The 25,838-nt window shown below is 41.8% G+C and overlaps 1 protein-coding gene across 1 annotated transcript in view; it reads left to right on the top strand.

The window, feature by feature from the left end:
- The window catches only part of LOC140693566 (uncharacterized), a 115,325-nt gene that overhangs the window by 8,162 nt on the left and 81,325 nt on the right, over window positions 1–25,838 (top strand). Inside the window, exon 4 of the mRNA XM_072957354.1 lies at window positions 22,220–22,340. Coding sequence (XP_072813455.1) covers window positions 22,220–22,340 — 121 coding nt within the window. The remainder of the gene's footprint in view (window positions 1–22,219; window positions 22,341–25,838) is intronic.

Below are 25,838 nucleotides of genomic sequence, written 5' to 3'. Positions count from 1 at the left end.
TGTGGTCCCCCGGCAGCGCCGCTCCCCTCAGGCCCCTGCTTTCCCTTGAGCAGGAGGTGAGGTTGGGCCTCACCATCCCCGCGTCCCTGGCCTCACACACTCACATAAATTCTTGTACATGCAGTCAAAATTATTTTTGTTCTTGTGTGATTCTAATTTTCTCTTGTTCCTCTTTTCCTTTTTCTTTACTCCTTTTTCACTTGTACTGCCCAGTGAGCATGTTGTTGCTTCTGAAAATGTGGGCTGTGCACACCCTGCATTTGAAATAGCCAGATTGCCCTCCGTACAGTCTCCATCGCTTTAAAAAGCAACAACTTAACAGCTGTTTTGATCCATCTATTATCTTAGTCATTTTTTATTTTCTAATTTTTTGGAATATTTGCTTTGTTAGCTCATCACCCACTGGTGTTTGATACCTGTTGAAATCCTTGCTTTTGAGGAACATGTTTGGTCCTCCTTTTATTTGATGACAAATGCGCCCTTATTAAATTTGTTTCATTGTTTTGAAGAAGTAAGATGTGAATTGATTTAGTCGGCTGCTCAGGGATTCTTTTCATGGAGTATTTAAACTTGTAAGGTCAAACTCTGCAGCATTTTGCTCGATTCCTGCTTTTACACAAACGTGCTCAGCACGCGGTTCCTGGCTGTCGCTGTGTGACGTGCGTGACGTCGCTTCCTGGCCGGCGGTCACTGGTGAGGATGTGGCCGCCACGGAGGTGACAGCTGCAGGGGACGCTGTTGGAGGAATCGGTCACCGTTTGGTTCTTTAATTTTTTTTTTTTTGCATTCAACTTCCCCGTGCCATTTACTTTACTTTGCCTTCATAAATGGGCAGAATTGGGTCTAAAATCCATGCCACTATTTTTTCCCTTTACGAGGCTGGTTTTTCTGAGTATCAGGACAACATGGCCTTCTCCTAAGTAGCTGGCTTACCTGGATCTGTTGGGCAAAGGGACTGCTAAAAGGGCCGTAGCTTCCTCTCTGCTCCAGCCAGTGGGCATTCAGAGCTGGGTCTGTGGTTTGCCTCAGCAGCCGTGCAGACCTTCCTGCCTCGGCCTTTACTTTTAACCCATGTTGGCAGTAAAGAGCTGAATCCGTTTCTGTTGCAGCTGACGCCCACCACGTGGGCCCCCTAACGTGTCGTTAGTTTGTGGTAGTCAGTCCCCAACACCCCAGTCAACAATGAAGGAAGATGATTTGTCCAACCCAGGACCTTGGATTCTCAACCCTACCCTGGTTCATCTCACCTGGTGGAATTGTTTGGCCACCACCATCATGCTGACCATGAGGCCTTGTTTCTCCTTTCATGCTCTGGTCCAAATGTGGACACTTCATTTTTCACTGAATTTGTCTCGCTTGAGACAGGCCAGAATATCTGAATGAGTCCATCACATTCTGGGTGGGGAACAGAATAGAAGTAAGTGTCGCAAGTAGATGGAGTCTAGGCTGTGCGGGTTGGCAAATGCAGGCTGGGATCTGTGATGGCTGGGCTGTACACTGGACACAGGCCTTTCCCATGGCTCCTGAGAGCCCATGAGTTGAAGTGATAACAGCCTTGCGTGGGTTCCCCCATCCTCATCTGCTCATTGGCAAGTGTGTCTGCTAATTAGGAGCTCCCCCAGACCTCGGGCCCTTCAAAGCTCAGACCATGGGAGAACCTTGAGTCCCTTCTCCTGGGCCTCCTGTGTGAGAATCCACTGCCTTCTGAGGTGAACAGCGGCAGGAGATGCCTCCCCATCCAGGGAGCACCCTACGGAGGACTGTTAGTGCACCATGCTGTGAGCTTGTGTGTTTCCGGCCATGGTCCCTACAGAACTACACTTGAGATGGGCTTATTGATGGAGATAACAGGACTGATTCCAGGGCAGGGCCTGGGGGAGGGAACAGTGGAAATTGAATGTGACCTCAGACACCTCGGTGGGTGCTGGGGCTGTTACTAAAATGGGGAGTCTGGGAGATACCTGACAGGAATGGAATTCCAGAGTAAATGGTGGACATGAGGCATTTTTAAGATGCCATTTGTCATCCAAATTAGGACTTCAAAGAGGCACTCGGGTCGATGAGCCTGGGGCTCAGGTGAAGGAGCCGGACTAGAGATACACGCTGGGAGTCGTCATTCTTAGCTGGTGTTCACAGCCTTGCATGTGAATTAGATCATCTCGAGAGCTGCAGACTGAGACTGAGGGGGGCAGGGCTGTGTCTTGGTTGGAGGAAAGCCCAGACCATACAGCTCTGGTGTGTCAGTCAGTGGCGTTTGCCATTTTCAAAGTAATGCCAGTTATCCTTAAGGGGCCAGGGGCTGGGCAGGGCCAGCCAGGAAGAAATCTGAAGGGAGGGTCGTGGCCACGTGTGCGTCTTGGGAAGGTGCAGAGGCTGCAGGGTACGGGAGGGTAGAATACTCAGAAGCTAGAGTTGCAGTGAGGAGTGGGGAGAAGTTAGTCACAATCACCTGTGAGGGAGGGAGGGAGGCCTAGGGAGCCCCACCTTACCGGACTCGCTTTCCCATGAACAGAAGGCAGTCAGACAGAGGATCTGAGGTGAGAAGGGATGGGCACTGGGAGGGGAGCCAACCTGGAGAATGGTGCTTGCAAAATTCTGGAATAGTCTCCCTGAAAAATAGAGTTAAAAATACCCAGACTCTTAAGAACATTGTTAGTGACTTGGGAGGAGGCAGTTGTTTTTCTGGCCTCCTAAGGGTAAGGCATGTATCCAGGGATACACAGAAGATACGGGCAGTCTGTTCCGGGGGCTTGATCGTTACCGGGGGAACAGTGCAAGTTTAAAGGGGGAGAAGGGCAGCGGAGGGAAACTAGCCAGGCCCCGTGTCAGGTACCAGTCGGCCGCCCTACTTGCGTGTTGCATTCACATCCATGCCTCCCAGGTGGGCGGTGGCAGCCCCCTTTTGGGGATTGGGAAGCCTTCTCAGAGGGGTTAAAGAATTGGTCCATTTAGCGACTAGTAAATGCTGTAGCAGGATTCAAGCAGGGCCTTGTCAGAATTCAAGGGCATGTTCTCTCTACTGTTTCCAGTACTTCCCTGTTATACCTGGAATGGTGAAGTGGGTCAGTTTTGGAGCCTTTCAGAAAAAGTATGATTTTAGCGCCTCTGGACTGTTTCACAAAGCTCAGCATTCTTTGATGGTTCTGAAGCACGCAGTGATTTTCGTACCAGAGAGGTAACGTCTAACTCCTTTGATGATGACGTGGTTGCAAATGGTGTACAGGTGCAAAACCAGACTTTGCAGCTTCTGAAGGGAAACTCTCCAGTTCTCCCTTGGTCGGCTTTCTTCCACGGGATGTAACTGTGTTGCAGCGTAGGCCTGAGCTTTCCATATGGAGTGAGAGTTTAATATCCGATGTTAGCATAAAACGGTCAGATGAAGAAAATCGAAGTTGACAATTTATTTTTGGGTTTCATTAGTCAAGATATACTATCAGTTAATGGCCCATATAGCAAATGAAATTGAGTTGAGTACAGGACATTGCATTTCTTACTTTCTATTTAGAGTTCTCTTACAGAATAATGTTGCCTGCTTTGGAACATCAGCTCCACCACTCACGGCACCTATCAGTGTGTTGGTGTGATTGCATTTACAGAGTGAATGTAATCTAGGCTTCCTCAGCCTCAAACACTTCAGTGCAGAATCACGGGCTGTAGCCGTCTGTTAGTCACGCAAATACTTCTAAAATTATATGATTCCAGTAAAGAAAGAAGAGAGAGAGATTGCCTTTATCAAAGTTCCTTTCAGTTCTAACTGCAAACTGTTGTTGAGCAGCTCTGGTTTCCTTTGGATAAGAATATATACATTTCTTTGCATGTAACCTGGGTTTTGGGCTTGAACACCAAGTTCTTGCTGTCCACAAGCCACAAAAATAGTAGCCAAATGGCACACGTGTGAAATATTTTATACTTTTTTCTGAGAAAGTATCCTTGAATTTGGGACTTGGGCTGTGATTTCTGCTTTTTGATTCCCCCACCTGTCTTGTAATCTCTCACTCCTTCCCACGTGGTTCCCAAGTGTTCGTGGTCTCAAAGGAGCGGGCAAACACCCAGTTGGTCACCATGTACTGCTGCTATAGATAGAGCCCAGACAAGACTTAAAGGACATTATCAGAGAGGACTTCCTGGAAGAAATGGGCTGTACATTCAGTTGTGAGGACAGAGTAAGAGTCAGCCAAGAGAAGGATTCAAGAATGTGGCTCAGGTCGCAGGTGCAGCCCGGGCAGAGGCCTGGAGGCTTTTGGCGTGGGGACCCGGGGAGAGTGCCCTGTGCGGTCCAGGGTGGAGGGAGCACCTGCTGGGGAGGACACTGGAGAGAGTCCGGGGTGTAGGGCTTTGGAAGAAGTTGAGTTTTACTAGAACTGACACAGTAGGCAGTGAAGGGTGTCAACAGAAGTGACCCTCAGGGAAGGTACTTCTGGTTTTGCTTCTGATATACTACAGACAAAAGGGTCGGGACGGGTGAGAGCAGGTATGTCTGTCCCTTTGAGATCCAACCCGTCATTCATTTATTCATAACACGTGCACTTCAGTGAGTCTAGGGGAGAGAGAGTGTAGCCACATAAATAAGCAAAATGTATTTGCTTCTTGAGAGCTTAGCGTTGTCAGTTAGCCTAGAATGTTCTAGGAAGAGAGGAACAAATTGTGGAGGTTGGAGGGAGGGAAGGCTTCCTTGGGAAACAGTCAAAATGAACCTGGAGGCAAGTGGGAATTAGGAGCAGGTCAGGGGGCTCCTGAGGTCACTGGGGACCTATGTACTGAGATGAGGCTGGGCGAGCAGGGTCTGGGGTGGGGCTAGAACTCTACCAGGGAGCCTCTGAACTGTTTGAAGTGGGGTTGATGTAATCAAATTTGTGCTTTGGGAAGGCTGTCGTGGCTTTGTGTGTGTGTGTAGCGGGGAAGAGGTGGAGGGTGCCACCAACTGGGGGATCATTTGAAGACCATTCACAGGCTGGGATATGGGCTTCGGGGCTACTTGGGGATGGCAGGGGCAGTGTGGATGCCGGCTTTTCTTATGGGGAACTTGTTAGCGGGGCTGCCCTAGAGGCACCTTGTGGCTGGAAGAAAACTGATGGAGGCTGCCAGGTGGACATTCCTCTTCTCTCTTTCCATGCCTAGTGTGATTATCTTAGCTCAGCCAACATTTGGAACAAAAGAGCTAATCTCCAGGGTTGCCCAGGCTTTTGTAGAGCTCCTTTGAGTGAGATCTGATAGGATTTAGGTTTGTGTTCAGATCTGGATGTTCACTTAGCTAGAAACGTCCTGTCATTTCGATTTCCATAGGGGTTTTTATTCCTGATAAAGATTGCTTTCTTGGTGAGAGGAAAATTATTACAGCTGTTGTCTTTTTCAAAAAAAATCATATGTTTTAAGAGCTTTAATATTCAAAAGAATAGGAATATATAAAATATTTAAGGAAGTCTTTGGTGTGGTTTCTTTGCTTTCTGAGCTAATGTGGACTTAGAGCCTTTGTATTACTTAATAGCACATCCTTGTCAGTATTTAAAGAGCTGTTAGTGAGCACCCCAGGCCCCACCTCTCAAAGAATCGTTAAAGTTTGCTCTGAAATAGTGAGGTCATAAACGTCTTGTTTTCAGAAATCAAAAGGTTTTAAATACGCACCATAGCTCCATTTATAAAATAATAATAAGTTCAAAATTAAGAAAATGGAGGATAATTGATTTTTTTAAAGCCTAAACATAAACTTTCTTGTGCTAATTTTGCAACTGGAAATTTTGAAAAGAAAAATCCTACTGCAATATCATCTACGTGGTATATATATATGAGTTTCACGTTTGAAATGTAACTGCGCAGTGGTTTTCAAAGTCAGGAGCATTCCAGCTCAAATACTGGCAGTGGTGGCTGCTGGTTTTCAATGGAAGAGCCTAAATTTGCCTTCTTAGCTTTTTTTTTTTTTGTACTGAGAAGGTTGAATAGTGCTTTGCCAGCATGATTTTCGGGCAATTTGAGGGCAGATGTCGTGTTCCAGCAGTGAGATATTTCCATGCATTTTATTTTCTGGACATCACCAGGGCACATGTGGGGTTTGTGCCTGCAGGCTGGAATGCTGCAGGACTCCCTAATCCATCACCATTATGTCCTGGTGCTGCTCCGGTCAGTGAATGATTTTCTGTGACTTGGAGGTAATGTGGTCTGATGGTGATGATCAGACGTGCAGTTAAATGCTATTAATTGAAATAAGAGTAACCTAGAAACATTGCTCTAACAATACAGGATGAGGGAGGAGGATTGGCTGAGCTGCTTGCAGTGGGATGTCTTCTCAGGTGACTCCCTCACCGTGATTCCTGCCAATATCCGCCCCAGCCCTGCACGGTAGTCCTGCCGAAGCAAGCAAGCACTTTGCTCAGAAACGCACTGAATTTCCTTGCGCCTCTGTTTGTTGGCTTTTTTTTGAAAACACATTTTGCCCTTTGCTTAAATGCCATCCATGCTAGTCACCCTTTACACTCATTCTTCTGGACCTCGTCCATACATAGCTGCTGAATGGATGAACAGAATGTAGTATCTCCATGTAGTGGAACATTATTCACACGTAAGAGTGAATAAAAAAGAAAAAAAAAGAGGAAAATGAAAAATGCCACCTGTTTTGGGAAGTCCACCCTGACTGTTCAACCCACACTTTTCCCTTTGAAACCCAATCACTTATGCTCCACTCTACTCTTTTTGATAGTACTTACCACCTTCTAATAATCTTTAACGTTTCCAAAAAAAATAAAAAATAAAGAGATGCTGATGCCACTTCAAAATATACAAGCCTTGCTAACAGCATGTTAATTGAAAGGAAGCAGACACAAACGGCCACATATTGTTGATTTCAGTGATCTGAAAAGCCCAGAAAAGGCACATGCAGAGGCAGAGAGCAGGTGATGGTTGGAAGGGGCTGGGTGGAGGGGGATTACGGAGTGAATGCTAGTGATAGGGGGATTCTTTTGGGCTGATGAAGTGTTCTGGAAATAGAAGGTGTTGAGGGCTGCACAACTGTGATTGTGCAGAAGACTGCTGAGCGCTGTGTCTGGGAGTGCCTGTTGTTGGGGCATCTTTATTTTGTTCACATCCTGCAATGTGAATGGCCATCTTCTGCTGTGGTCATTCTACTCCTGTGAGTGGTGAGGGTCAGGACTTTGTAGAGTCCTGTTTCTTTTCTCCCTCTGGCTGAGTGTAGGCAAAAAAATTTAAGCCTGAGAAAGTGCTCCATCTACAGAAATGTCTTTCAGTTTTGCCTGGTGTAAAAATCTTGAGAGCTTTTAACCGTTGAGGCTAGTCTGTGGGGGTAAATAGCCTATGAAGCCTGGGTGAGCCCGGGAAGAGCCGCGCTTCCCTCCCAGACACGGGTGGGGATTTCACCCCCTTTCAGGCAGTGAAGGGCCCAGACCCGTGGGCAGACTTGACAATCGTGAATATTTACGTGTATCCGCTGCTTCATCTTGGATATTAATTTCAAGCTGAGTCAGTTTGTGACGGCAGCCTCATCCTACATCAGGAATTTATAGTATCTGCTCTTTGAGGTGAAGACCTGACAGACTTGATTATTTAACAGTATGCTTTGAATTGATATCTCAGATTCCTTTGTCAAAAGCAAAACAGCAGAAATACAGACGTCCTTTAATTCCAATGTGGCCTGGAACGGGTTTAGTGTCTGTGCCTCAGTGGCCTTATCTGCGGGTGGGGAAGATGATAACAGTGCTTCCCTCAGAGGAGCTGGTGAGGGGAGAGTGAGAAGCACAAATGGAGGACTTACACGAGATGCTCATAAATGACCGAATTTAGTGCTCTCCGCCTGGTGAGGCCTTAGGGGTAGAGATGTCAGAACAGAGCAGTCCTAGCCGGAGCTCGATACGTGATGGTAGCTGTTATGATCAGTATCACCACTGTGGGTTATCAGGTAGTTTTAAGACTTGGTAATATGATTTCATGAATAATGTTAAAAGACTAGACATCTCAGATCCAGTTTACATAGTCCTCAAGATTTCTTCTGAGAATTGGATGGTTTCTTCCCTATCTTAAATCTGAGATGAGTCTCTAAAAATTTCCGTATTCCTCCATCCTTTTGCTTTAATTCTCTATTTCTTAAAAAACAAAGTTTTTAGATGGAGTTACTGGGGACTGAATTGAGGGCCTCATGCATGCTAAGCACATACTCTCCCAAATGAGGTATAATCTCTTCCCTGATTTTTTTTTAAATTTACATCTTAATTTTCAGAGGTTAGAGGCCTCTAATTATTTTTCTGGAGACTTGTCCATGAACCTGTAAATCTACAATTAATGGACAAAATTTGGTTTATTAAAAAAAAATCTATAGAATATTCTACAGTCCACCCAAAAGGAAATACTCATGGACTTAAAATGTTTCTCCTTTAAGGTGATTTCTCCTGTTTGGTCGAGCTTAATTTGTTAACAGCCATCCTCATCATCATAATGACCACACTCGCTGTGAGTGGACGCCTAACTGAGGCTAAAATGCTTTGCTCATATTTTACTTCATAGCAAGAGTTTGATTGTAGGTATCAGTGTCTCCTTTTTTGTAGCTGAGGGATTGAGAGATGGGTCAGCTTGCCCCAAATGACACGCAGCTGGCGGTGGCTAGCTCGATGCTGGAATCCAGGCTGCACAGGATGAATTCTCAATTGCTCCTCTAATCAGCTTCCCGTTGAGTGTTTTCCCGAACTCCTGTGAGCCCATAAATGACCGATTTTAGCTATCTCAGCCTGATGAGGTCTTCAAAGGAGAGACACCAGTGAGAATGAGAGGCAGAGTGGCATAAATTAAAATTGTACATTTTCACAAATGTTTTATTCTCAGGTAATGACTGTAAAGGAAATAGTTTTTTAATTTAGTGCTTTGTGAGAACTAAAAACAAAACATTTAAAATAACTATTGTGCAAGAGAGAAGTGGTCTTTGAAAGTCCAACTGTTGCTAATGATGTTACTTGTTTTTTCTAGTGGTGCTTATTTACTGAAAAATTTCCAAACACTGAATTTGTTTTATGTAGTCTTAGTATGAAAGAAAACTTTGTCAGTGAGTATTGTAAGTAAAATCCTTACTCTTTTCTTTCCTGATGATGAATATCTTAGTTTTTTACATGGCTTAAGTATATTTCGTCATTTGTGAAATTTGAGTAATATGGTTTACCTTGTCTGACTGTGAGAGCTGGACGCCTTGTATACAAAGCACCGTAGAGGTGCTTAATAAAAATGTGCTTTCACAGTGACTGATAGTTTAGAAGTATCAACTCTGAATACTAAAAAGGGTAGCTTATTTCTGATGCATATTCAATATGTGTATATATGATATACATTAATATGGCTTAAAGTAACTAGGATTGTTTTTTTTAAGTGCAGTATGAAGCTTTAATGAAATCTGTGTCATTCTAGTGAGACAGGGACTACTTAAATTGCCTTAAGCAGACGACCTTGAAGATTATTTACACAGAATGTAAGCTCAGAATTCATGTTGCCGTGTAACCATCCATCAGACATTTAATTTCTCGGGATTCTGACCAGAACCATTAAGTTTAGAAAAATCCACATTGATTATTATCAGGGAATAAGCTTCTCTCTTTTGTGACTAAAGAAAATTTTGATTTTTTTCTGCACTCTTTTCAGGTTTTAAAATTTCAAAATTTTGATTTGACATGTCACTTTTTTAATAGAGATAATAAAGCTCATGCTGTTTTAATATGTAAATAAATGTTTTTGTATTTCAATACCCTTCTATGATTTCCTGGCTCTTTGAGAAGTATTTTGCAAGATACTTAGATTACCTACTGTTGGAAAAATACAGACGTGACTTTTATGAATATAGGCGTAGTACAGTTCTGTTGGTTTTTACTACAGTGCAAGACATGAGACCTAGGAGAGCTTTGCTGCTGATTGCCAGGAGGACAGATCTCAGGTCTCAGTCTCCCCTCGTGTAAAATGAAGTGGCTGGACTGGATTCTTTCCTCTTCTAAGATGAGCTTCCATGAGCCTATGTCTTTTGTTTATATTTAGGAGTATTAGCAATATCAGATTAAATACTGAATACCCCTCCATCCCCCCGAAGCAAAGTGCAGTATATGCTACATAAGCTTCTAGTTATCTGATTCTCGTTTCTCATCTTACAGTCAATTTTTGTGTTGCATGTTTCCCGGCAACCTGGAAGGTCTTTTTAGCCATAGGTGGCGCTGTTGCAACTTTTTACAGTCTTAATTTTTCTGTTTGTAAAATAAGGCTTAAACAATGTGATTTTATTTTGATTCCTTTGCTTAATGCTTCAGAATAGCACAACGTCCATTATGTCTTTCTACCTGGAAAATTTTTTCTACTTATATCATAGTTTTATTCTTTTATCTCGCTGTGAACATTTCAGACTTGCTGTGCAAACAATGGCAAAATCGGGCTTTTCTTCTAGTGTTAGAAACCAGTGAGCCGGGATATTATAAAACAGCTAGAAGCTGCCTCTGGAGCACCATAAAGCTGAAAGGTGTGTTGAGTTCCCTGAGTATTGACCCCGCCGCTGTGTGTTAATTGGTGGGAGTTGATTTGGTACATATATGATGGGGTGTAGTTTCTTGACTTGGGTTTGCCTGCACGTGCTGACACTGAACCATGTGATCCTGAGTCAGCTCGTTCTGAGTTTTCCCCTCGTCTGTGAGAAGGGGACACTCATATCTGCTTTGTAGAATTGTGAGAATTAGTAATTATGTAACATGTTTACCACAGTGGGTATGTCAAGAGAGCTCATAAACTTTAGCTGCTGTTTTGTGTGCAGCCATCATTTTATAGTCTTTGGTAATTACAAAGAAACAAGAAAATAAGAAAAGCTGATTTTATGATGAAAGATATTTGAGGACGTTCCATAATTCCTACACCCATAATTTAGCATCAGCAGAGTCAGAACTGTTACACAGTCGCCCTGGACCAACGTTAAGCCACAGAAATTTTTGTTACTTCATATATGTTGGGGCCTAAGGGGAACCAATACTTATACACATGTTGTCTCCAGCAGCCAACTGAGAGATGACACAAAAGAGTAGGCAGGCGATAAATGTCTTCTTTGTTACTGATGAAGCCACGTTCTCCATGAACTTCAGGGCTGTGGATAAATGAGTGTCATGATACTGTGTCCCAGAAGTAGAGACTCACCCTGTCCCAGGTATCTCTGGGCCACAGCAAGCCTTCCCTTGAGAGAATGAGCCCCATCATGCACAGGGCTGTTCTGCAATGGAGCTGAGCATCCAGGGTGCTTCCCTAGGGTAGTCAACACTGGAGGGAAAGGAAGGGTTTCACATGCCCTGCTTGTCTCCCCGGAATCACAACTCAATCTGTTAATGTGAGGAGGGCTAGCTGTGGACCAGGGGTCAGGGCTGTGAAGGGAGTAGCACTCTGCATGGCCCAGAGGAGTGGGGAGGAGGTATCCCTTCCATCAGTTTAAACAGGTGGTGGGATGGAACAGAAGGGTTCATCCCATGAGTTTATAAAAGGAGAAATAAGAATTTCCTTTGGGTATTAGTCTAGCCAGGAAACACAGAAGATGATTAGGAAGGAGACTTGTAAACCACTGTAATATTAATTTGACATTTGTTGAGCACCCAAAATGTGCTACATTCTTTTCTGAGCGTTTTACAGAAATGAATCCTTCAATCTTCTCAACAAGCGAGTAAGGAAGGTTTGATTGTTATCCCAGTTTCACAGTGTGGAAATTGAGGCACACAGAGGGTAAGTTGACCAAGGTCACAGAACTAGTAAGTGGCAGAGCAAGTATTTTAACCCTGGCTGTATGGTATTGTGGCTCCCAGAATGGGCTTTGGGTGTTTAGATGTATCTGCATCCCTCGATTTCTGTACGTCTGTGCATCAATTAGCCCAGAAAGGACAGGGAAAGGAGAGTTACACAGGTGCTCACAGTCGTGTCTCGGCAACTGTCCACGAAAAGTGCACCGTGATTAGAATTAATTGTTTTCCAGGCAGCAGATCTGTTGGTATAACAGAAATTTAGTCCATTGAATTCATCTAGAAATCCTTCCTGCTCTGCTTCTGTCCACACTTGCCATGTGACTGCCTGCCCGTGTTTGGGCCGTGGAGGAGAACATATACTCATGGTTGAACTCTGATATTGCAGTCTGGTTCATAGTTTCACATCTTCTGTTACATTAATAAGTTAAATTTCTGGTTTTCTTGCATCAGTGTCTCATGAGTTTGGTTAATGTGAAACCAGTCCATGGGAGCCCAGGGGTTATGATGGTATAAATTTTTAGCACGTTGTGGCACTTCTAGCCATGCAGACATGACTGGGGGATGTACGCCTTTCTCACTGATTTCTCCCAACAGCAGGGTCCTCTCACGGATGTGAGGCTGGGAGCTCTCTGAGTAGCTCAGTCAGAGGCCAAGTCCACCAATCCGAAAATGATGAAGTACCTGGAAGTGGGTTTAATAAAAGTAAAGGGCTTCCAGGTAGTCCGATGGGCTGTTCAAGAAATTTGGTGAAAAGCTGTCCACTGTCTGTGGTTTAGCTGCTTCTTTGCTATTGAAAAGTCTGGAGTAGATGAAGGGATTTTAAAAAGCAGAAAGGAGTGATTTCAGGTGGTACATCCACACCGGTGAGAAGTGATGGATGACCGCCTGTGTGAGGCACAGACAGAGTCTTACAAACTTCATAAAACAGCTTCAAATGCTCTGCCATCTGAGTGCGCTTCATATGGGGTCCAGTTCATCACTGGTCACGCTGTGAGGGCAAGTAACTGACGATGGCAGAAAGGACACGGAGGCATCAAAAAGGTCTCACTCATGTTCCCTGTTTAAAGAATGTGGCACAGTGTATTATATTTGAGCTGGTTTTTCACTGAACAGTTTTTAGTGTTTTCTGGGACTCCCCAGTGCCCCAAGGTTCCATGCAGCTGGGTGTCCCCTCATTGCAGCTCCGTCAGCGCTTGCCCTGGGCTGATGTGGTGTCACGGGAAGCAGGACGGTCAGCGTCCCCGGCTCCTCTGAGCTCCGTCTCCTCATCTGCAGAGCCTGGTTTCCCAACCGTGTCTACTTAGTAGGGTTGCTGAGAATCACACGTGATGGTTATCAGGTGTGATTTCTGGTTGTCTCTGCGATTGGCAAATAGCCAATAATTGATAGAAACTTGTTTTTTTTTATTGTAATTGTGTCTCCTAGATTGCAGTGGTTTTTAGTCTGCATTTTTTTATAACTTTACTCATTTTTAAATATGCCCTTATTTTATTTATTTTTTTTTTTGAGGTACTGGGGACTGAAGCCAGGACATTGTGCATGCTATGCAGGTGCTCTACAACTGAGTAATACCCACCCTCCTTTTCTGCACTTAAAAATAAATATTGCAATACACAAAATAGCTCTTAAACTCCATCATGGGACCTGGTCTCTGTATAGGCAAATGAACACGTATACTATTTCAATAAGAATAAATGCTGTTGAGACATAAGTTTCTGAATCTGTTAATGTGCTTAAAAACGATCATAGCTAGTGATAAACACGAGACTTAGATCCAGGACTTTTTAGGGTATGTTTTGCCATCATGGGAAATTACATTCTACCGAGAAGGCTAATTGGGTCTCTTTGATATTTGGATGGTTTAGCAGGTGATCAAGGCTTTCCAAAGCTGACAGTTTTGTATTTTAAACTAACTACAAAGTTATCTTCTAGAAGATGGAAATCCTAAGTTTGTGAATTTCCCAGTAATCCAGGGGGTATGTGTCTGTGTCTGTGTCTGTGTCTGTGTGAACGTTTGTGTGTGTGATTTCAGGAATGTAGAAATAAGTTCCATATAGACTTCTGATATCTTTCTCTTCCAGTTCAAGGTTTAAGCATATACTTACACAAATAAATTGATTTTCTTTTGTCATTTGGCATATTGGCGGGAATAAGAGGTTCTCATACTTGTTTCAGAAGGGTTGGGAAGCATGAGCTTAGAAAACGGGAGGAGAAAGAGGCAGGGAGACACTTCACACTTTGTGCAGTATATGAGAAACGGTAGCTTTTCTTTTCTCTTTTCTTCTAAAGCAAACTGGCTCTGAATTGTAACACACTATTACTCAGAATTGCTTTTCTAATCAGATACAAGTGCCTCAGATTTTTCAAGGCAACATGAATGATGAAATGTGTTTTAGCATTTATCTTTAAAAGTAGTTTTATTTCTCAAGTAAAAGACTATAGCCTGTTTCTTCCAGCGTCTCAAGAAATTCTCATTGATCTATGTACATGTTCTATGTGCTTATTTTCTTTTCTTTTTTTTTAAGTGCTTGTTTCATTGTGGTGTGAATCAATGTTTAAAATTTCTGGATTTTGATCTTTAGAAAATGCTGATATATCAGAACTGTTAAAAACCTGATTGTTCTTTGGTCCTTGTTTGGTGGGGCACCCTATTGATTACTCTTGTCTGTTAAAGAGAGAAATTCTTCCTCTAGCCTGCAGATCATTAAGTGTATGGTTTGCAGTATGCCTTTAAATTTCATTGAATGCATTGAACATGATTGTCCAGTGAATTTTGAGTTGACTCATAGTAATGACTTTGCTTTGATTCTGTGGCTTTTGCTCCTCTCCACAAGAGCTTGAATTCTCTGTTGCATTTTGTATACGTGTTCTTCACAGTGGAAGAAATTTTGCATTTTTTACAGAGGTGGTTTTTCCTAACACCTCTGAATGCCTTCTGTAATTGATACAACAAAAATCTGTTATTTCAATGCTTAATTATTTCATAAACTAGTTTTTGGCTTAATCAGAAACAGTGACAGAGTGATAATAAAAAATAGGAAAACTTTCCTTCCTTTGAAGAATAGAAATCAGGTGGTCAGGCTCACCCATGCTTTGGGCCTGACACACTTAATCTCATGTCATTGTGTATCATGATTCGGAGATGGAGTTGCTTCAGGTTTATTGATTTTTGTTTTAACATTTGTGTTGAATTCTTTCTCCAGGCTTATGTATCCTGTTGGGTTTGTTGAAACTGTAGAAGGGAAACAAAAGCTTTTTTTGGTTTCCGGAGGCCTGAGTTGCTGATGATAAGGGTTGAGGGTGGGCTGAGGAACAGAGTGACACTCCCTCTGCTCCCAGCTGAAATTGATGAACAATGAAATCAATTAAGTGTATCGGTATTTGACCAATAGAAGTTAGTGAGCCCAAACTGGCTAGTTATGCCCAAAGAAAGTACTGAATTCACCTGCAGAATTAGGTGCTTTACCAAGAAGAAGCAGCTTAGAGCAATCAGAAAAATCAGTCCTATGATGAGATATAAAGTAAATATAATATCTTTTATTTCTGAAACTTTTCTACGTTAAGTTGTGTAGAGCTAAAATTAAGTTTCAAGCACCAGGAGTTAACAGTGTGGGTGGTTCTGTATGATCATTATTCAGGAATGTGCCTAGACTCTGCTAGAGTGGCTGAAGCTGGCAGGAAAAGACCCAGAGCCAGGATTTGTCACCTTAGGGTGTCCTCCATAATGGTTCCATGTGGGAGCCCATGATTGGGTTAACAAATTGTAACAGACCCCAGCCGCCTGTCAAATTTAAGAAGAAAACGTATGCTTAGTAACTGCTTTGCAAGCAAGTGCCTGTGCATCCTCACTCCTGTCTCCTTGCCTTAAAAAGCAGAGATAATGCTTTGCTTGCGTAGATGATGTTTTAGATAGCACTCTGCTCATCGCAAAGCAATGACCCAGGCCCACAGCTATAAAGGCTGGGCTTGTGTGCAGTTAGATACTCTATTATCCCCCAAGCAAGGACCTAGCTGGTCTGGTGGTCTGCTTTGTAATTCACATGTCTAAAGAATGTATCTTATTCCCCTCACCCCATGACTTACCTAAAGATACACTAAGCCTTTGTACTCATGGTGGATTCTACAATCTCTGTCTCATCCTTCTTTCCCCAAGTTCCTGCTTACTATCACACAACTGTTAATGACGTTTTCCTTTGATTATACACAATAAATATGGGATCATTTGAGAGGCTCGTGGAGTTGGGTCCCTACGCCCTCTCTCTTTCGTGACTTTTTCCACAGAGTCTTGAGTATTCATTCCCTGTACGTAAGACTTCTGCCAGCCAGAACCCACAGTTCCAGGTGAGAAGGATGCAGGCTTTATCTCTCCTACCCGAGGGAGAGAGAGTAGAAAATTGAGATCTGCTCTTCCGTGGTCCCTTCCTGCCCCAGGTCTGCTCCAGTTCACCTGCAGCCTTCTGGCCTCTGCTCACACTGCCTCTGTCCCAGGACTGACAGCAGCCTTTTCTTCCCTGGTAAACATTTCCTGTGCCTTTTAGAAGTTGGTCTCTTCTCTGCAATACAACCCTGGCAGATGTGATGGTGGTAAACGTGCTGGAGGGCAGTCACTTGGGGACTGCCAGGAGCCATGCTGATTCTCCTGAGTCTCTCATTCGGGGTTACAGAACTGTCGAGCAGCAGAGGAAGCCCTTTAACGTGAGGCCAGCTCAGCATTGCATCACTTTCATTTTATTTTTGAATTTTCAGTGGAGAAATTATTTGTAGCAAACTGTTCCAGATTTTTGGCTGCCTGCTTTCCTCACCACCATTTCCTTGTTGGCTCTGGTGCTTGTTGTAAGAACCAGGTTTCTTCTCTGGTTATTTCTAGCAGCTGGGCTTGCCGAATCCTTGATCTGCATTTGAAGCAGAATGCTTCTTCGTGATGTCAAGCTGATTTTCCTATTTCTGAATATTTCGTGTACACTCAGCAACTCTTTCAAGTGAAATGCTCTTGTCCAATTCTGTTAACCCATATTTGCCGATCTCCTGCTTTCATGCTGAGGGCAGTTTCTTCTTCCTGTAATAAAAGTTAGCAATTTGCATTTACTATTTGAAGGTTCTGGCCCTAGGTGCTTTTGTCCTTAACAGTTTTAATACAATTCACCCATTAAAATGTGCAGCGGTTTTTACTCAAAGCCCAGAATTGTGCATCGCAGTCAATCTTAGAATATTTTCATCCCCCAACAGGAAGCCCTGTATGCACAAGCAGTCATTCCCATCTTCCTCATCCTCCCCCAGCCCCAGGCAGCCATTGTTCTCTCTCTATGGATTTGCCTGTGCTGGACATTTCATGTAAAACAAGTTATTTCATGTAAATGGAACTGTCTATTGTGACTGACTTCTTTCACACTGAGTAACTTTTTCAATGTATTTCCAGGTTGTGGCCTGGGTCAGTACTCTATGCTTTGCTATTGCTGAATTATATTCTACTGTATATCTGGGCCCTACTGTTTACCCATTCATCAGGTGATAGTCGTTTGTGTTGTGTCTGCTTTTTGTTTGTGAAGAGTAATGGCGCCGTGAATACTCCTGTAGGAATTTTTATGTGGACATTTGTTTTCAGTTCTCTTACTTGTGACCAGAGAGCAGAAATGCTGGGTCATTCATAAACCAAATGTTCAACTCTCTGAGGACCTGCCAGGCTGTTTTCTAAAGTGGCCACCCTGTGTTACATCCTCAAAAGCAAGGGCTGCGCGCTCCGCTTCCTCTGTGTCTTCATTAGTGCTTGTTACACATTTTTTTTATTATAACCTATTGTAGTAAGTGTGAAGCGGTTTCTCCTAGTGGTTTTGACTTGATTTCTTTTACAGCTAATGATATTGAACATCGTTTGATTGTGCTTATTGGCCATTTGTATATTTTCTTTGAAAAATACATTTTCAGATACTTTATACACATTTTAATTGAGTTCTCTTTTTCTTGTTGAGTTGTAGGAGTTTTTTCTTTTATTTGAAGATACAAATACTTAATCAGATAAATAATTTGAAAAAATTTTCTCCTCTCTGATGTTTTTTCACCTTCTGGATGGTGTCCTTTGAAGCAAATTTTTAACATTTGATGAACTCCAATTTATCACTGTTTTCTTTGTTCCTTGAGCTTTTGGGGTAATATTTAAAATCTGAGGTATTTTATTTAAACTTTTATATAAAAAATAACTTAATTCTTAAGACCGTTCTAGGAGATGGGTGCTGTGGCTGTCCCCAGTCTATGGATAGGAGACTGAGGTGCAGAAAATTTCACTGAAATATCAGTGTCACAGCTACCCAGTGCTGTGGGATTTCAGACCCTCATGTTTGTCCCCAGCATTTGTGATCTTCACCACCATGCTCCACTACTGCCTGGAATCATTAATGAAAAAGTTTTCCTTTTTTGATTTCTTGATTGTTTGTTTTCTCATTGGGGAACTCACCTCTTCATTTTCCTTGCAGAGATCTGTGTAGGTTTATTTTAGATCTCATGTACTTATTTATTACACAGGCTCCAGCGATGATTGTGCCTAGTTGATCTAATCAATTCATACTCAAGTCTTTCCTGCTCATGACACTAAAAAGAGAGTCATGATTTACATAATGCTCAAAGAAGAATGTACTTGAGTGATTTTATTTTTCTAACCAATCAAACAAATCAAATAAAAACCCGGTGTTGGAACAGATTATAAGCCCTGCAGAATAGGGTCACTGTCTTCCTTGTGTTTCATTTGATTTGTCACAGTGTCTGGATAGTGCCTTGCTGTCCAGCAGTTTTGTGAGTATACGGTGCTCGTGAATCATTGTAAGGAAAGAATTTTGACAACAGACTGTGTTGTTCATTTCACAAGGGAAAAGATCATATAGAAATACTGCTCAGATTTATTTTAAAATTAAGCTTGGTGTTTTGAGAAGGGTTCAAGAAACCATACAAAAATCTTTTTCACTAATTTTAAATCTATCTTAGACACATTATGCATACATAGCAGAGTAACTTATCAACTAGTTTTGACAAGAGGAGTGTATTATTGATTATCTATTTTAGTTGAAATATTCTACCTGGGATAAAGTAATCAGTGCCCATAAATGAACAAATATGTTTGTATTTCTATGCAACATGGGGGCAGACTTCATATGTTTTTATATAATATATATGACTGTGTGTTTTAATCTGTCTGTCAGTGTTTTTATAGTTTTTCATCAATGTTGTAACTTTAGAATTCTTCTATGGAAATCACCCCCAATTCTAGTGCAGTTTGTACTGTGTATCCTGTCTTATGCATGGGATTCCACTGTCCCCTCACTGAGGAATTCCCTCTCCTATTGAGTTAGTAGCAGAGTTAAAGGAACTGTGATTTCTAGGCCTTTGCTCTCCATGTGTTTGCAGTTGGCTGTCAATCAAGATTTTCTCTTTCTTGAGTTTTCATTGTTCAATTAGAATTTTGGAAATAACAATTAATATGTTGCAACACTCTCCCTAGAAACTTGATGTGTTTGTGCTTTTCAGTTTCCAATTTACAAAAAATGTAAATGCACTCTTGTTTTTAAATAGTCCTTTTTCACTAGATATTTGTTTACTTCTTTATAGTCAAAATATTTTTTTCCCAATGAATGAATAGGTTTGCATGTTTTAAAAGATACCTTACTTTTTAAATTTCTTATTCTAACAGGTATATTCGTTGTACAGAATTTAGAAAATAAGGATAAACACAATTATAACTTAAAAATGGCCTCTAATCTCACCTGGAGATACAGTTGTAAGGTTTGAAATTGAGAATTACAAGTCCTCTCAAACTGTTCTTCTATTTCAAGTACAGTTTGGTTACTGAGATCCTCGAATTCCCATATGAATTGTAGCAGCAGATAGTCAGTTTCTGCAGAGGAACCCACTGGGATTGTGATCGAGTCCACGTTGAATATATGGATCGCTCTGGGGAGCACTGCCATCCCAAGAATGCTGTCATTTGATTCAGGAATGTGCGTGGTGTGTCTGTCCAGGTATTTAGGTATTCTTTAATTTTTTTCAGCATTGCATAGAGTTTACATTGGATTATTTTACTATATATTTTGCCTTTATACTGAGGAAAAGTGTGCAAGGTACCGGGATCAGAAGTGTATTGGAGCTCCGCAGCTTGCTGCCACCATGGACGCTGTGCTCTTGCTTCGCCCACTGTACAATGTTGCACAAAATAGGACCTAAGTAACTCTCTCTTGAAAGAATGATTATATGATTGCTGGATGATGCTTGAGACTCCTTGTGATGATGTCTTTTTCCCAGAATTTCCCCTCTTCTTTACTATGCCCTTTCCCTTCCTTTCCTCCAGCCTGTGTTTCAGCCTGCCTGTGGCATTGATTTTCCTTGTCTGTGGACTCTTCCTTTCACTAGTTCGTGATAATGTTACATGTGAGATGTGGAAACTTGCTAGATGTCAAGAAAGAGGAAATCCATTGCATTCTAGTTTTTTTAGAGTGTGCTATTGTATTATCGATTGAAATGAAATCAGGCTGACCCATTGAGCCATCCCCTGAGCTCTTTTTGCCTTCCTACAGGTGATACTGCTCTCGTTGCTGCATGTGCCCTTCCCCCAGACTTGGTTTTGGGGTTGAGTAAGTCACCGTCACTGGAGCCCTCTCTTTAAATGATGAAGAGAACATTTGCTCTTTCTCCCTGTTTGGGGACTTGGATGAGATGAGGCAACAGATAAAGAATGGAGCCCCACCTCATTCTGACCCCCGCTCTTTCCGTTCCTTTCTCCAGGGGAAGAGTACAATTCAAAAATATAAAGATTGTGAACTAATGAGATAGACAAGACAACCGATCATTTATTAAATACCCTTTCATGCCAGAAACAAATGTATTATACACACAAAAAGCACATAAAATACGGTAGTACTGTGGTTACAAACGTGGGTCCGAGTTCGAGTCCTGGTCTGGAGTGACAAGTCCTGTGAGATGGAGAATTGGTAGGTCGGCTTAGCCTCTCTTGGACTTGTTTTCTGTCCTGCAGAGATGGGGCTCGCTAGGCGTCCCTCCCCCGTAGAGGTGCTGAGGGGTGTAAAAGACACGTGTAGGCAGACCGAGCACAGCTGCTCTTTCCTCGTAAGTGCAGGATAGCATTGCTTTTGCGGTGATGGCTTTATGACTGCACCGTGTAGACTCTCAGTGCTCCAAAGGGATGCCTTGCAGATTGGAGATGGGATTCTCACTTCTGTATATACCCAAGGATTGTGTTATTGGGCCTTGCTAATTTGACTCTATTCTTTAGAAAGTACATAATGTAGATATATTTTTCAAACATGCATGATTTTTTCTTTTATTATTTATAGTTCTACCCTCTCATCTCTTGGTGTGACTTTTCATGGAATCCAGGAAACAGTCCTAAGCAACCTGCCTCTTCACACTTCTCCGTGGTGGTTTCCTTCCCTGACTAGAAGAGGGTTTTGCATAGGTAATTTTGATTGCTCCCCTTCTCTTGGAGACTCTCTGTTTTTCTGCCCATCTCTCACCTGTCCATCTGTCCATTTCTCTACCCACTCATTCTTCTGACTTGTTTCAATAAGCATTTCAGGCAGCTTACAGAAGAACAGGTACCAAATAAACAGGTGAGAAAATGGGGCCAAGTTCATACAGTGAGGCTAGGAGTTGAGCCTGTGTGAGAGTTGCCAGCGTGAGACACACGCCTCTGCCTTGTGACTTATAAGATAGACAACATCAATGTGCCTGAAGCTCCCAGCAGACACAGGGAAACAGGGTTTGTGGGAGATGCTCATTGGCTGTGAAATAAATAAGTGGCTTAGTAGAAGCCCAGCCTTTCCAAGTACTAAGGCTTAGGAGAATATTTTAGTGTCTTCCAAAATCAGATTATTGCATCTTTTCTTTTTCAGAGTTTTATGTATAGTTGGTTTACATTCTATACCTGGAAATTTCTCCAAAACTTCTGCCCACGTGAGTCCCATGACTCGGGAATGGGGTGGTTCTGCTCATTGACGGGTGTTGGCCAGAAACGGAAAATGACAGCCTCAAAGGAGCCTGGGATTTATCAGTTATGTTTTGTCAGTGCTGTAGATTTCAGAAAATGCTTTCACCTTTTCTTTCCATCTGAGGCAGCAGCGCGCTCTCTTACCAGCATCAGGAGCTCAGGGCCACGGGATGGTGGGGGCTGACTGCACTGCCGTCAAGACAGCTGAGCTAGTCACTGCAGGTGTGGTTCTTTTACATACTGCAGTTCATGCTCTTTACTAGAATGTTTCAACAGGGAGTTAATTAACTGAGTTAATTAACATTTTATAAATATGATGCTTTGTTGAAAAGACAGTCATAGGCAGAATATAAGTTGTGATCACTTTAAAAATGGTTTCATTACTGAAATTTCAGTAGGAAAGATCCAGTTTATCTTATTTCCGCCTCTCTTTAAAAGTAACAAAGAAACAAGACAGAAAAAGCAGAGGATGATTTCTGTTCTTCCTCTCGGCTTGCAGGTGCCCTCACCTCCAGTGGCATCCATCCAGACACCAGCACTGACACTGGCCGTGCTCAGAACTGCCTCAGCCCTGAAGACACATCTGACAAATGGAAGGGGGCCGCGCCCTGTTACAGCAGGTGCTCTCACTTTGTGGGTCCTTATGTAACTGCGCGGTGTTATTCAGGATCGCCCTTTCTACACTTTGTGACGCTGCTGCGGTGTCTCCTAGTTATTTGTTTCTGTAAGTACTCGTGTAATTTTCCAATGTGTGGTACTAGACATCTAAAAATGCATTTTTCAGATGAAAAATAGTGTGTATTTAATATAAATGTATGAAAAAAGGGTCAAATGGATCTATCCTGGTGCCAGTACTCAGAGATAATAATTAACACATTAACATCTATTTTCTGTTCTTTTCATCAGTGTGTATTACCTCTGTCATAAAAACCAGCGAGCAATGTGTGCCTGTATACTGTGTGGAGACCTCCATTTTCCATTCGGCTTATTACACATTTTTCTACAATATTCTATCTCCCCTGGCATGATTTTTAATGACTAGTATAGCATTCTGTCTTGTGGAGTCCTCGTCCATTTTACTTTGGACTTAAATAAACTTTTAAATTCCAAGTATACTTAACTGAAATTCTGAAAAGAGATCTGTTGTGGTACCGAAAGTCCCCTACTTCCTTCCCCTTTTTTCCTGAGAGTAAAAACTGCTGACAATGTGGAGTATATATTTCATGACCTTTATGCCTGTGTCATATAAATAAACACATACATACACGTATATGAGAAGTCTATGTCTATGTGTGTGTATATATGCTTTATTGAAAAATAAGGCCATACTATATGTTTTCTGCAGCTCGGTTTATTCACTCAGGTATATATCACAGACGTCCTCTCTCTCCAGACTCACCCGGTCCTTTCAGATAGAGTAGAGGGTTTTCCTGATATGCAGGTTTGGTCTCTTGTGTAAGGACACCTTTCGTGGGAGCGTACTGTGGACAAGGCCTTGGACCACGCCGAAACACCGGAACTTTAGTGCCCACAGCTCACCGTGATTTACCGCATCATTGTCTTGATGGTGGACACTTAAGTTTTCTCCATTTTCCACTGTCAGAAAGGGTGTTTGACTGGCATACTTCTTATACAAACATTCCTGTGATCTTGTATGAGTATTATTTTCGTTAAGTTTTCTGGAAATTTAGTCCTTGGATGTGACAACTACATAAATCACAGGCTCCTTTCAAGTGAATCTAGAAATTCCTTCTCCTGTGGGGCATGAAAAGATGTAGAATAACTTATGTAACCAATTCTCTATCGCTGGATATGATTTCACTTCAGCTTTTCTTCTCACCATTGTAAACAGTGCTGTGTAAATGCTCTGATAAGTACATCTTTTTGAACTGAATTTTTCTAAATGAAACGATTCCAAAATGTGGAGTTCAGCCTGTGTGTACACACGTTTTTCAGAGTTTACATATCCATTGACATGTCATCCTCCAAAAGATCGCTCACAGTTTGTTCTCTCAAAGATGGACACTAGCTAGAATATCTTTTAAAAATATGTGCCAATATGATGAGCAAAAGTACTTTTTCATTGTTTTAATTTGCACTTGATGACCAGTGAGGTATTGAGCATTTTTCACTCATTAGCCATCTGACTTTTAAAAAGTGAATGATCTCTTTTGTCCTTTGCACACATTTAAGTGAGGCAGCTTCTTGTTGCTTTGTGACAGCTCTATGTATATTATGAACATTAACCCCTTGTCTTCATCAACATGTATCAGAGAGCTTTTCCTTGTCATATTTTGCCTTTCATTTTGTTCAGTAGGTTCATTTTTGTTGTGGCCCAAAATAATCTTAAGATTGTAAATGTCTTCTTTTTGGGTTTTATTCCTGATATTATTCTTAGAAATACTTTCTTATAATGGTATAAATTTCTTCTGTAGGTTTTTTTAATCTCTAAGATGGAGATGATGATGGTACTTGTTATAGTGAAGAGAAGTTGAATTAATATGAGCAAAGAATTATATTCGCTGTTATTAGTACTTTCTAATATTCACATCACATTCTGTAATTTTTCTTGCGGTCATTATGACTGGAATAGAATTTGTTTTTTCCAGGGGATTCTCTGATTGTCCCAAGACAATTATTGAATTCCTACTTTGCTTTTTAACTTGAAATCCCACCTGTAAAGAATACTTATGTACACTAGAGTCTCTTTTTGAGCTCATGGTTTATTTTTATCAATCTTACTTTCTTACACTAGCACTATATCTTACATATTGTAAACATTTATTTAATATCTGACAGTGCGATTTTTGATTCTCTTTTCGATCCCAAATTTTCTTGGTTAGTATTATGACTTTATTATTCCTGAAGAATTCTAATATAATTTTTCAAGTTAAAAAAAAAAAGAAGTGCTGTCGTGGGATTTTTTAGTACTTTTGAATTATCTTTAGGAGAACGTACATTTTTACAAAACTGCTTTCCTGCATACAAAATGTTGATGTCTCTACTTTCACACCTTTTACTTTACCCCACAGTACAGTCCTGTACTTCCTCCATGTACAACATGGGCATTGTTTTTGAGTTTATTCCAGATTATTGTTGATGTTTTTGTTAATTATTTAAGTCAGAATTTTTTGCTATTGTATATTTTAACTGTTAAAACTGACACCTAGGAAGGCAGATTCGGTTTGTAAATACTCACTTTGTAACTTCTCATTTAAAATTGTAAGTATTAAGTACTTGTTACAGAATCCTTTCTTTTCTGTTTTTAAAAATTTGTTTCCAAGATTCTCAAAATGGTCATAGCAAAGTAGTATAGGTGGGGACAGAGATGGAGAGAGGTAGTGTGGCTCATGTACAAACTGTGAGCACTTTCATGGCTGCGTTTACGCTGGAAAAGCCGCTGAAGAGTCCAGGATAAAACAGGGGTGGCTTTGTATGCAGTTGAAAGCCAGCTTTCTTGCCTGGTGAAGCCTGGTGGGCGTGACAGGTAGATGATCAAGGTCGAATGGAGGTTATTGGCTGCACAGAGCGCTGTGTCTGAGAACTGGAGAATATCGCCATGGGAAATGCTTGGTGCCAGGAACAAAGCAGAGGAGCTGGGGACCCTGTGTGTTAAGGAATTTCCAGCCCTCGGAGTGGGAAGATCAGACTCTGCATTCAGATCTGAGTTTGAATTCATCTTCTTTAGTTTACTTGTCCTCTGACTTTTGTCAAGCTATATACCCTATTTCACTTCCTGTTTTCTTATCTCTCAAAATAGGAGAATTACAGCCTGCTGCCAGATTGTTTGATCAGGTTAAATAATTAGTGTCTATAAGATGCCACGTACAGTCACAAGCTCAGTGAGAAATGGGCTGTCACCTGTTCTTCTGCAACTCAGTGCTTGACAAGACATGTGGGAAAGACAGTCCCTAATTTGTGTGTGATGCAAGTAGGAACAAAATTAATGTCTTGCCTTTCCCTAGCAGTATACTTACAGCTTTGCTTCATTTACTTCTTTCCTCCTTTCCTTTCCCCTTTCCCATCCTCCACCAAAAGATCCTGAGACTCTCTCAGAATAGTAGATTCAAATTACTTTAAAGGTTGGCTCATCCTCATGAAATGATAGTAACATAAAA

Source organism: Vicugna pacos, unplaced genomic scaffold, assembly GCF_048564905.1.
Source record: "Vicugna pacos unplaced genomic scaffold, VicPac4 scaffold_19, whole genome shotgun sequence".
NCBI classification, from domain to species: domain Eukaryota; kingdom Metazoa; phylum Chordata; class Mammalia; order Artiodactyla; family Camelidae; genus Vicugna; species Vicugna pacos.
This window is presented reverse-complemented; position numbering and strand designations above follow the sequence as displayed.